This window comes from Emydura macquarii, unplaced genomic scaffold, assembly GCF_026122565.2.
Source record: "Emydura macquarii macquarii isolate MOO-44397 ecotype Brisbane River unplaced genomic scaffold, CSIRO-AGI_Emac_v2 contig_1353, whole genome shotgun sequence".
Lineage (NCBI taxonomy): Eukaryota > Metazoa > Chordata > Testudines > Chelidae > Emydura > Emydura macquarii.
Genome location: NW_027131490.1, coordinates 2,263,078 through 2,275,416, shown reverse-complemented (window position 1 = coordinate 2,275,416; position 12,339 = coordinate 2,263,078). Strand labels below are relative to the sequence as shown.

General features: G+C 37.2%; 1 protein-coding gene across 6 annotated transcripts; it reads left to right on the top strand.

Moving 5' to 3' along the window:
• Positions 1-2,721: 2,721 nt before the first annotated feature.
• Positions 2,722-12,052, top strand: LOC137155365 (toll-like receptor 6). 6 transcript variants are annotated; one of them, XM_067551551.1, is made up of 5 exons: positions 2,743-2,793; positions 5,999-6,057; positions 6,200-6,300; positions 7,467-7,525; positions 8,912-12,052. In XM_067551551.1, the coding sequence occupies exon 5, from the start codon at positions 8,979-8,981 to the stop codon at positions 10,950-10,952; it is 1,974 nt and encodes a 657-aa protein (XP_067407652.1). In that variant the 5' UTR covers positions 2,743-2,793; positions 5,999-6,057; positions 6,200-6,300; positions 7,467-7,525; positions 8,912-8,978; the 3' UTR covers positions 10,953-12,052. The 6 variants fall into 6 exon arrangements, with proteins under 6 accessions (XP_067407655.1, XP_067407652.1, XP_067407651.1 ...); XM_067551554.1 differs by lacking the exon at positions 5,999-6,057 and having other exon boundaries at positions 2,722-2,793; positions 6,207-6,300; XM_067551550.1 differs by lacking the exons at positions 2,743-2,793; positions 5,999-6,057 and adding an exon at positions 5,671-5,706.
• Positions 12,053-12,339: the final 287 nt, after the last annotated feature.

The following is a 12,339-nucleotide window of genomic DNA, read 5'->3' as shown; positions in this document are numbered from 1 at the left end:
GGATCTCCCCTCAAACCCCCCATCTTTCTCCTGGGTTTCTAACATTGACACATGGAGGGAGATTATTAAGCAATGAACGCTGAGATTTTCCAAGCAGCTCTTTGCAATGGGGCTTGGGCATCCAAATCCTGGCAACAGCTTTGAAGAACTCAGCTTTATGAGGTCAGGTGGTGATGACTCCTTTGGATGAAACCGCTCACTGCAAAGCCCTTCATCCTCAGAGGGAGCAAGGCTAAATGCTTTTACATGACCTTCCCCCCTCCAATGAGACAGTCCTGCAAACACTGAGGCTTGGTGGTTCTGTTTTTCAGTAAGGCCAACGCCAAAATGTTAAAAAATCATGAGTCAGGCTCACCAGAAATCACGAGATTGGCTTTACAATCATGAGATTATATAAAAATAATAGAGTTTTATTTGTATTCTGCTTTGCGAGCCTTTATGATGCACTGGGGTCACATGTTGAAGCTTTCTCCACAGTAGGGTGACCAAACATCCTGATATTTAACCCTTTGTCCTGTGTCCCGATTGATGTACGATTGCGATGCTATTTGTCCGGCTGTTCAGGTACAAATTCAGTTCATATCCACTTGACTCCAGGAGATGGGCCCAGGCTTTAAGGAAAACAATAATTATGACAAACTCATGGGAGTTGGCAACACTGGTTAGTACCTAAAGTTATGCTGGTAAATCATGAAAGTGATAACATTAGATCACAATCGTTGCAATATACTGGTATATAGTGGGGCAGTAGCTCCTCCTGTGTTAGTATATTTAAGTTGCAACTGTGTGTCTATTGCTATATAAGACATAAGAAGACCTGCCTTCTGCCCCAAGGAGCTTATAGTCTAAATAAATGGACAAGAAGACAAAATGCTGTGGGAATAGTGGAGGAAAGGTCTGTCCTCTCTCTTTGCATTTTAAATTATCACAGTAGGGTGTTTACTCTTTTACTAAAATGCGTTAATGTTAGAAATGGTCTGAAAATGGAAATCTTTTGCTCCTGAAGAAAAAGATGACTTTTTGTCAAAAAATGAAAATTTTTGGCCAAAACCTGAAAATTTGTGTGGGCTTGGTTTTCTGATGAAAAATCAAATTTTTTTGAGGAAAAGAGACACTTTCATTTAGTTAAAAACCCATTTTTCCCTTAAAAAAAAAAAAAAAAAAAAAGTATGGAAAGCTGTATGGCCAGCTCTAGTTAGTATGTGTGGGGTTTGCCAGGTTCTCAGGAAGGATTTGAAAATGGAGGCTTGCATATTGCAACAGGGAGGGAATTCTGTACATAAAGGAAGTGTAGCAGAAAGCAAGAAGACAGAGGGAAAAGTGAAGGGGGACGTGAGATAGGATTCACTGGCAGAGCAAATGGGCCAAAGGAGACTGGTGAGAATTGTGAGCAGAAATGCAGGCATAGGTGGAATTATAATTTATGTCAGGGTCTTGCTACAGACAATAAAATATTTAAGACCCAAAGATCTCTCTTCAAATATGTGCATGCAGCTTCTCTTGATATTAACTAGTGTACAGGCTTGTAACTCAGAAGGGAGAGAAAAGGCTTGAACTGAAGAGGATTCAGGCTAATGCAGGTCTCCTTGTTAAATGGATTTATCACTGTGCATATTCAACACAAAGAATAGCTGTACCAAAATGTTTAAATAAATAAATAGCTTTGTTAACAAGCTGTTTTTCAAGCTTTCACTAAATTTTAATATTTAGGCTAACACCAGGTGTTATATGACAGGACTGCAGGGCACTGCTTGCCCCAAACAATGTAATCTGTATTGATGCCTCACTCCCACAGGACAAATGTATACTTGCCAATATTTTCAATTATTATTATTTATGTGTTTGTATTGTGGTAGCATCTCGAAGCCATTGTAGATGATTGAATTATATAATCAAAGTGAGAAGAAACACATAGAAGCCTTGTAGAGCTCCGATACAATGGAGTTATGACAAAGAAGGATCTGGGAAACAGTTTCAGTCAGACCCTTGAGATAACTGGTTAGTTCTCATATTTTTATTGAGGCAGTGATGAAGCCGTTATGCAGTATTAGATGTACAACACTGGAAAATTACAGAACAGTAGCTAAATGCATCATCTTTCAGTATCAAAGAAAATTGACACATTGCAATTTCTTGCTTTTTATTTCTTTCCAATTTTTCTGATCCTTTAGTGAAATAAATGTGACTACTTATGTGCATAAAGTATGTCGAGTATTTGCAGGAGTATTTGCAGTATATAATACATAAGTATTTGCAGGATTGGGAGCCCTAGTTATTTTTTCTAATCTCTGCATTGAGTGAACCAGGACATAAAAAAAAATTCAGAACTGTGTATATTAATTTCCAGTAAGTTACCATTCACTTTAAGTAACAACAATGTTGTGAAACAAGTTCTGCATCATCTTTTGACTAAGAAGGTTGAGTGCAGGCTCTTGCCACACAGCTTGCAGTTCTTGTCTCCTCATACTTCCCCTTCCTTCCTCATTTTAGCTCTTCACTGTAAGACGGGACTCATTAGTTTCATTTTATGGACAGGCAGTATGCAGATTCAGTAGAGCTCTTTTCCACTAGTGTTCTTCCTCTGCTGGAGAAAAAGGAAAATAGTTACTCTTGTGTAGTGTTGCTATAGGAGCGTAAGGATATGTACGGATATGAGGAATTGTACTGTGAAGACGTAACAGAAAAGAGTCCCAATACTCATAAATATATTGTGGCGCTCATGAAGTGTCAGTAAAACCAGACAACTTTTTAATAAATTTTTCAAGGAAAGTGCTCTGCAGTTCCCATATTAAGGTAGGTGAGACCAGAATAAATATTTAGTAAACAAGTTTCTGGACATTTTAATAAGGATAAAAAAGCCAGTGCAGACCAATGATTATTACCAACATATTTTATATGATTTGATTGATTGTTTGAAATATAGTATGTATTGAAAATTAAATCTTGAAAAATACAGAGGCTTGTCCTCTGCTTTGTGGTAGATTTGGTGGATTTGTAAAAAACACTCTTTTGACTTGAGCTAAAGGGGATAAGGGAAGCACAAAAACTGGAGATCTATTTTATTCTTGATGGCTGGTGGCGTTTTGTATTGGCAGGGAAGCTGATCTTAGAGTGTCTGTTTTATAAATATTGTGGAAGCCTGTGCGTGGATCAGAAGCGTACAAATACAAAGTTACATGAAATTTTTAGCTAGGATGAATATATATTGAAAACGAATAAGCACTGCTGTTGAGTGTGATGATGTATTATGTTCTTAAGGACAGATATGTCTTTAACGGAATGTATTTTTCTATAGTTATGGTTTACATTTTTTTTTTTTGCATTTCTCTCACATTGGCTGATAAAAATACAGTCATTAATTCCACTTTTCGGTTCTCATGAATTAGAATGCTGAAATGTCTGGGTTGCAGTTTCCACAGAAAATTAACTATAAACAGAAAGTCATGGAAACATTTCTTTGGTTTTAGGTTTGATCAAAGTTTAAATTTGGGGTCAGATTTGACACCAGTGTCCTTTTAATGTGCACTTAATGGTTTCTAGGAAAGGTACTTGCTTTTTAATTCATGAATGAATACACTGCTGCAACCACATTTAAAAAAATGTTGAGAAGGTGATAGGGGCAAGAGGTGCATTAGTCCTGCTGCTGACACTCAGTGGGACATGAGGGTAGTTGCAAGTTGGGAGAACATACCTTCCTCAACATGGTCCAGTAAAGGGTTGCACCTATGAATGAGCATGGTGAAGTATAATGGTTAACAGTGCATTAGCAACAATGATAATGGCTTGTTTTGCTTTTCTAATTTATACTTTTTTTTAATATATGTTAATCAGATAATATATAGGCATGAGTACAGAATTCAAACTATATCAATGGCCAGCCAGTTTTGCCATATAATCAAAGAACTACCTCACCATAATCACTCTCTGCTATATGTCAATCTCCTTCAGATTAAACAAAGTGTATCGTGCCCCATGTTCACTAGGGCAATAGGCATTTTATAGCCAGACAGTTGGACTTTGCCTACCTCCTGAAGTTTATCTCCTGGAACAGAGAACACAGCTGACCGTAATTGACATAACAGAGGATAAATGATGATGTGGTTTGGATATAGCTGGTTCCTAGGCTTTACAGATGATGCACAACACTGATTTTTTTCTGGAAGCAAGAAGTGAACATTTTTGCCTATTTCATTTTTGCATATTTTGACTGCTCAGCTTTTAAAGCACATCGCCTCAACAGTGGAGGGCAGGGAGTTATCAGAGTGCTTGTCCATATTATGTTGTGTTTTCACTTGTATTATCTTTCCCCTCCTTTTCCTGAGCACCAGGCTTCACTTAAATATCAGAAATAAAACATGGCATGATTAATGACATTTAAGACAAAACCAACCACTTTTAAGGTTGTTTCTTTGGCTTTCTGGGCTATACCAATGTTGTATCATGAGTCATTGTCAGTTCATTATGTTGTGACACCCTAAACTAGAAGGATCTTCAGAAAGCCTATTGATTTCAGTTGGATGACTTACTAAGTAAGTGCTGCTCTATATGAATTAGGATGGCAGAGCCAGTCCCTGAATTAGATCTGGAGGCAAGTAAAGTTCTTAGGGACTGTTTTTGCTGGGGTTATGGAATTTTAAAATTAAGATATTGTTATCACAAGTTATCAAGTGGCACTGTCTTACAAGTTATAGTCTTATAAGTTTTTGTTGTTGTTGTTTTTAGCATGCAAGAAGTGTATAATCTTTGAAGAAATGCTGTGTTATTGGTTTTGTCATGTAGGTTCTTGGGGGAGCTGTGGCAAACAGCATGCGAGTTTGTTCTTTGTCTTAATCTCGCTAACAGAGTCAGTTTCTTGTGCAGAGTTGCTTCCTGGGAACTGGGCATGTGAGTTTGTGCTTAGATTTCAGAAAGATGGGTTTTCCTGTATGCTGTTTGTGACCACCTCTGTTCACAGACTATTGTGTATCATGTAAATAAACTAGTTATACTTAGAAGCTACGCAGACTGCATGTCACTGATTATTTCTCTAATAGGAAGCTGACCTCAGCATCTGCTACCACTTGACGGAGGGGTGACCATATAATAATTGGCCTATTTTTATCTCGACATCAATGTAACTAGCACTGTGATGATGCCTTTAAAGTAAGAGAACTATCTTTCTCCCTTTCACACCAAAATGCAATTAAAATGGGACAAAAAGTACTTTTAGAAACCATTTTATGATAAGAAGAGACAACTAAACTAGTACAACTGAAATGACAAATTGCTCAAAACTGGAATCAGAATCATGCATTATGACTTAGATTATTATTTAGTACCAGGAGAAGATATTTGGATGTCAATGTAAAACTTGTTCAATAGAAGAAATATTTAATTTATTTTAAAATAAATTTAGTAGAAAGGGAAAGCAATTGATAGATCGGCTGAAATGAGGATTAAAGAGTTTATCTTACTTAGGCTATTGCAAAGCATGAAGATCAATAATATAATTAAAGGGCAAAAAGTTGTATCAATAATGTCTGGAAAAATATCAGTTTGTGGAAAATACATGTGTAATTTCATAAGAAGTCAGTAGATGGCACAAACAATTTTTGGAAGGTTTGAGTGTTGTTAAATGTTGTTCTAGACATGGGCAGTTACAGGAAGTTTTGCTTTTTATCCTTTCCTGTATAACATTTCTGCTTATTTGCGGAACAAGACTTCCTGGTAAGAAAGAACTATTAATTAATATTTAAGTAGATTTCTGATTAACTTAAAGTGTTGTGTATGCTGCGTCTTATTCAGAAAATGAGTTATGTTTTGTAAATCGTTTGTGAACTAAAGATTATGATTTGCCTTCTAGTTTATGTGTGACTCGAGTAGCCTCATTTGAGTTCAGTAAATTCACTGAAATAAACAATAGTGATATAAATACCTTTATACTGGTATCACTATGTCTACACTAGTGGGGTTGCACCAACTCAACTAAATCTATTTTTGTGCACATTTGTATTTGCAGGGTTTGGGACAAAGCAACTATATATTTTACCTACATCAAATATACATATTTTACATCAGGTTTGTGCATTATATTGGTATCTTACAAAAAGAAAAAAACCATGGCCATGCTTATATGACTTTTCAATATATTCCATATATTTTGCATATTAATATAGAGTTCTAATCTTAAATATTTAAAATGTATTTCAATTATGACAAGGACTCAGGAGTGCCTGGAGCGCATCTGTGGAGAAAACAACAGCTTGCAGTGATGTTATACTGGTGTTGGTCCCAAGATATGAGCAAGACAAGGTGGCTGAGGTAATATCTTTTATTGGACAAACTTCTGTTGGTGAGAGAGACAAGCTTTTGAGCTAAAAAGAGCTCTCTGGAGCTTGAAAGCTTGTCTCTTTCAGCAAGCAGCAGCAACATTTGCTTTTTCTCTCTCTCTGCCTGCATTCCTCTGGGTTTAGCTAGCTGCCTGCTGATGATTGCTGTCCACTGTGTCAGTCATCAGTTTTCCTACCTGGGCAGTGCTGTTAGCCTGTCAATCATATTGGTCTGATCCACTTACCCTCTGTGCCAGGTTTACACCTGTTTTGGAGTCTGGTTCTGGGAAGGGCCGATCAGGTGCTGCCTAAACTCAGAGTGAGAAACGAACACATGGGACAAGAAGAGAGCACCTAACCTGTATGTGTTGACTTTAGTAGCCCAGATTCTGACCCTTTGTCAAATGAATAACATTTATTTCATACTAAGTGCAACAATTTTGGATTAAATAATAGTTGAAATTTTGCTTAAGGACACAAATAAAACTGAATATATTCTGATTTTAAACACCACACTCTCTCTAACCAAAATAGTATACAAAGCTCAGAATTGGTAAGGCTTATAGGCCTCACAGACTCTGTCTGGACGTACTCTACCAAAACCTCTGACTCATGTCTCTGGTGGGGAGGTAGGAGGGGGCTTTTCTTTGCCACTACATCTGGGTACTTCCTTGATGTGTTTACACCTTCAGTGTATTTATGGCTCATGTGACTGCCTGGGAGGGCATTGACTGCAATCCCTATTCAGCCATTGTAGATAACTTCAACCACAACAATCTGTAGTTAACAGTGGGTTCTGTTCAATTTACTTTGGTTTGGTGGTCTTTTGGATGAGATCTTAAAAATCAAGTTTTTGTCTGTTCTCTGTGTATAATAAGTATCCTATGGAACTTTAAACACAGTGGGGATTTGCCCCTGTGAATTTGGCTTAAATTCCTCACTACTACCACACATATGGGTTGCCTATCTGGTTGCAGCCTACCAGCTAGGAGGTGATAGCATTTTACTGGTGCTCTGCTTATCAAGTTTAAGTGCTTTAGATCCTTCAGATTGAAAAGTGCCATAACCATGACTCTGTCAAATATTAGTTCTCAATTATAGACCCCCAAAGATCACAGACCTTGTATTTTAACTCTTGTCAATTTCACTGTACTACAGGGTATTCTGACTCAAAAAGCAACTCTCAGCATGAGAAAGTGGACAAAGAACATATGAAGGTATGTCTACATAATTTGACTCTAATGATGAACATTCAGGAATAAAGAAGAGGATTTATTTTAATAAAGCATCTGGAAAATTCATAGTCTCCTTTTAGCTGATCCTTACATATAAAACATGGCTGAAATTATATCTTGGTTAATAAGGGCAGAGAAAGACAGTAAGCAGATGATTATCTACATTTCAGGGCCTTATTCAGCTGTGTTGTAGCATCATTTGTGTGAACAGGGGGGCACTTCACTTAAGGTTTGATCCTGCACAGCACAGGAGGAGTGTTGTCCAGGCAAGCACAAAGTAAGAAATTTATGAGCAAGGCAGGGAGTGTTATTTAGCTGAATCCTGTTGAGCTGCAGTATAGAGCAGCCAAGTTATTCATGCCTAGTAGCAGGAGTAAGTTCTAATATGGGGAAAACATAGCTAAGTGCCTCATGCCATGCTAAGGATTGCATTTATACTGCCATTCTCTGCCCATGCCCAAGTATCCACTAGGGATTACCATGATAAAAGCAAACTAAATTTAACTTGATACCTAAACCAAAACCTGAATCTAGTTCTCTAGAGGTGAGAGCCCCAAGATTTCTAATTTGTTTCTCATCCCGGCTCAACATATTATTTTTCAAAGGTGTAAGTCAATGAATTGATCTTCTGTTACTTAGTTACCTGCTAAAAGTTGTTAACGTAAGTAAAGCTTTGGCAAGGAATGTCTGTATGTTACGTCTAGTAAAGTATAATCGCAAGGAAGGTTTGTGGGATTGGCCTATTCCCCTCTGAGACCTTGTACCTCCAGCTAGCCTCTTACCTCCAGCTTAGGGTGGGTGGCAGTGACAGACAGGTATTACTTTCTGATAGCTCTTTGGTAAGCTATGTGAAATGAATTAGTTGTTTGTCTCAATCCAGCTCCTATTGGGCAGATGTTTATGTGACAAAACCTCCATCTACTGAGATGAACTGATGTCCTTGTAGGCCGCCTCAGCAAAGAATCCAAGGACTGGATAACCACAGAAACTCCTATTCCTAGGGTTGGTCCCTTCAGTTCAAAGGCGAGGTGCATTGTGTACAGTCTGGGGAAGCTTGTATTGTCCCTACTCATGTATAAACAGCAGATTTCAGTCTGTTGAACTGTCAATCAGACACATTTTACAATAATTATATTAATTAAGTAAGAATTTAAAAAGTAGTAATTTTGTTATTTTGCCCTTAAATAGACAGTAAATGAATGAACATCAACATGCTGTGCCTGTCCTGAATGGCAGAGTGCCCTCCCTTGCTGTCAAAATCAGTGAGGGAGAAGGACATGCATCATCTTTCAGGATTGAGCCCTAACACTTATATTGAACACTCACATAGTCATTACTGTAGAGATTTAATGTGAATTCTTTTTATAGGACTTGAACCAATATGGAGAAATGCTGAAGAAGGGCAATGAGCATCTATAAAGAATAACAACACAGTATGGCAGAAAACAGAAGATCTCTCACAAACTTTTTCTTTTGTAGTTGTGTCTTTGCATTAACTCTCTGGAACAATATCAAGCTGTCTGATGAAAATGAATATATTGCAAACTATTCCAGCAGCTTACTAGAAGACCATACTGTTTATGAAACAAAAGGTCTGCCGCTCTCACACACAAAGAGGCCTCAATTTGTATCAGCAGATAACAGAATAAACACTTGGGATGTGGTACGCAATACTTCGGACAGTTTAGAATTGTCAAATATCTCAGAAAACGAAATCAATGATTTAATACAGTTATTGTCAAAACTCAGCAAAACCTCAAGTTTACGAAATCTTACTCTGAACAATATTTCAGTAGCCTGGGAAAATTTTATAAGAATTCTAAAGCATGTGTGGCCTACATCCATTGAATATTTCAATATCTACAATGTAAGACTGTTGTCAAATATTGAACGGAAAAACTTCAGCTACTCTGGTACTTCAATGAAAGCACTGACAGTAAAGAATGCTTCAGTCGAAGTATTCTATTTTAATCAGAATAATCTATACATGATATTTTCAGAGATGAACATTGCAGCCTTGACAATATCTGATTCAAAGTTAATACATATGCTTTGCCCTTCCAAGCCAAGTCGATTTCACTTTTTAAACTTTTCAAACAATGATTTGACAGACCTGGTTTTTCAAGGCTGTAAAACCTTAGTTTTCCTGGAAACACTTATTCTACAGAGGAATCAATTTAAAAAAATGTCCAAAGTCTGCTCAATGACCCGTGAAATGAAATCACTGAAACATTTAGACATAAGTAGAAATTTACTGTATTACGATGAGGAGGAAAATGACTGCCACTGGGTTGGTACTCTGATGAAACTGAATTTGTCCTCAAACAAATTCACAGACTCAGTTTTTGAATGTTTGCCAATCAATGTTCAAATACTTGATCTACAAAATAACCAAATCAGAACTGTCCCCAAAAACATTACTGAACTGAAAGCTTTGAAAGAGCTAAATATTGCATTTAACAGGTTAACTGAGTTGCCTGGGTGTAATCCTTTTATAGGTCTGGAATTACTGAATATAGAAGCAAACTCAGTTCTAACCCCATCATCTGACTTCTTTCAGAGCTGTAAAAATATCAGAAAGCTAAGAGCAGGGCACAATCCATTCACATGTTCTTGTGAATTACGAGACTTTATTAATTTTGAAAAAATATCAGGTGGAAGGTTGGTTGGCTGGCCAGAATCTTATGTGTGCGAATATCCAGATGGCCTAAAAGGAACTCAGCTAAAGGACTTTCAGTTGTCTGAACTATCTTGCAATACAACTGTTTTGCTTGTTGTAGTTCTAGTTATTACAGTGGTCCTAGTAGCTGTGATATCCATTCTTTGTATGTATTTTGACATAATGTGGTATTTGAAGATGATGTGGCAATGGACACAGACAAAGCGCAGGGGTCGGAACAGTCACCCTGAAGATCCACAAAACATTTTACAATTTCATGCGTTTATTTCATACAGTGAACATGATTCCATATGGGTGAAGAATCATCTGATACCAAATCTGGAGAAGGAAGATGGATCCGTACAAATCTGTCTGCATGAGAGGAACTTCATTCCTGGCAAAAGTATCATTGAGAATATTATAAACTTCATTGAGAAAAGCCACAAATCAATCTTTGTTTTGTCTCCCAATTTTGTCCAGAGTGAATGGTGCCACTATGAGCTTTACTTTGCCCATCACAAATTATTTAGTGAAAATTCCAATAGCTTAATCCTCATTTTACTGGAACCAATCCCACAGTACCTCATTCCTGCCAGATATCACAAGCTGAAAGCGCTCATGGCAAAGAGAACATACTTGGAGTGGCCAAAGGAAAAAAGCAAACATGGACTTTTCTGGGCTAACCTCAGGGCAGCTATTAACATTAACCTGCCAGTATCTGCCAAAGTAAGTGGAGTACAAACAGACTAAGAATTATTTTTATTTAAATTGGCTTTTTATTCTGATAAAATAATTAACATTAGATTATAAAGATTAAGTGTCAATGTGTTTCCTTTATTACAGTAGAAGTCATTTAAAAAAAAATTGTCAACCTGTTTCCATGTAGTTATCAAAGCTGCCTCCTAAGTATAGGAAAAAAATGTCTTACTTAGAAATTGGGAAAGCATTAAAGATGAAGAACACCTATGGCTGTTAATTCACAGTAAATTAGATATGTGTTTCGAATGAGATATTGTTGCAATAAAAACCAATATAATTCTGGGTAATCTACTGTACTAAGAGGCATTATGCAACAGAGCATGATGTAAACAGCATGCCTACATGGCTTTAGTGTGACCACACTGGAATATTGTGTTCAGTTCTGGCCACCAGCTTACCTGGAAGACAATGACCAATTGGAAGGAGTTTTGAGCAATATAAGTGATCAGCATGCTGGAGGAATTGATTTATGAAGAAACATTAAAAGAGCTAAATTCACAGAGAGTGGCCAAGTGATTACTTTTTTCTCCTGATCAGATCTTGAATCACCTCATCAGGCATATCTTCATATTGAAAGATAATGATATGCTTTTAAGGTAGCAACATATCAGTCTGTAGATTCATCTAGTGTTCATGCACATTATAACTTTTGTATACAGCAGCACATTCATTCTGAAAGTTCTTTCAAGTTGAAAACACGGTAACATTCTGTTTATTAGGAAGAGGAAGTGTACACTGACCTCCAGCACCCAGACAGTGTATCAGCAAGCTTGGTTCCTAGCATCTGGGAGGTCCTTTCCATAAGCAGGAAAAAACCCCTAAACTTAAATTGTTAAAAGTGGCCAGTAATTGGGGTGTCTCTGTGTTCAGAGCCTTAGTGTTTAGTACTTTTTGAAGGTTTCTCAAGTTGGATACCCAAAAACTGAGGATCCAAAAATTTTGAAAATATAGGCCAGAGATTTTGAAACATTCAAAACCAATCAATAAGCAGTTGTACAGATTCACAAACCCAAGCCAGAAATGCATCAGAAAGTTTACATGGAAGAGTAGCTATTTCCGTCACTAAAACGTTATATGGTGTAGCCCTGATTTTTCAAACTCCAGTTCATTATAACTCTTGTTTAACACCAAGTTTATAACATGTTATTCAAGTCACCATTATTCCCCATCTGTTCACGTAATGATCTTGGGGGAATAACCATTTGGGCTCAAGGGATTTCCTCTGGAGCCTAATCCAAAATATTCTTTTCTCTGGTGAGAAAGAAATCCTTAATTCTGCTACAAAACAGGGCCTGAAGCTGCAATCCTCACTTAGCCACTGAACTGCATATGTCACAGGATCTGGCTCACAACAGGTAAAATAATAAAACGTTAACAC

Bases quoted from the DNA above. Each gene is read 5' to 3' on its own strand.
- LOC137155365 (XM_067551554.1), top strand. From the start codon at position 8,979: ATGGCAGAAAACAGAAGATCTCTCACAAACTTTTTCTTTTGTAGTTGT.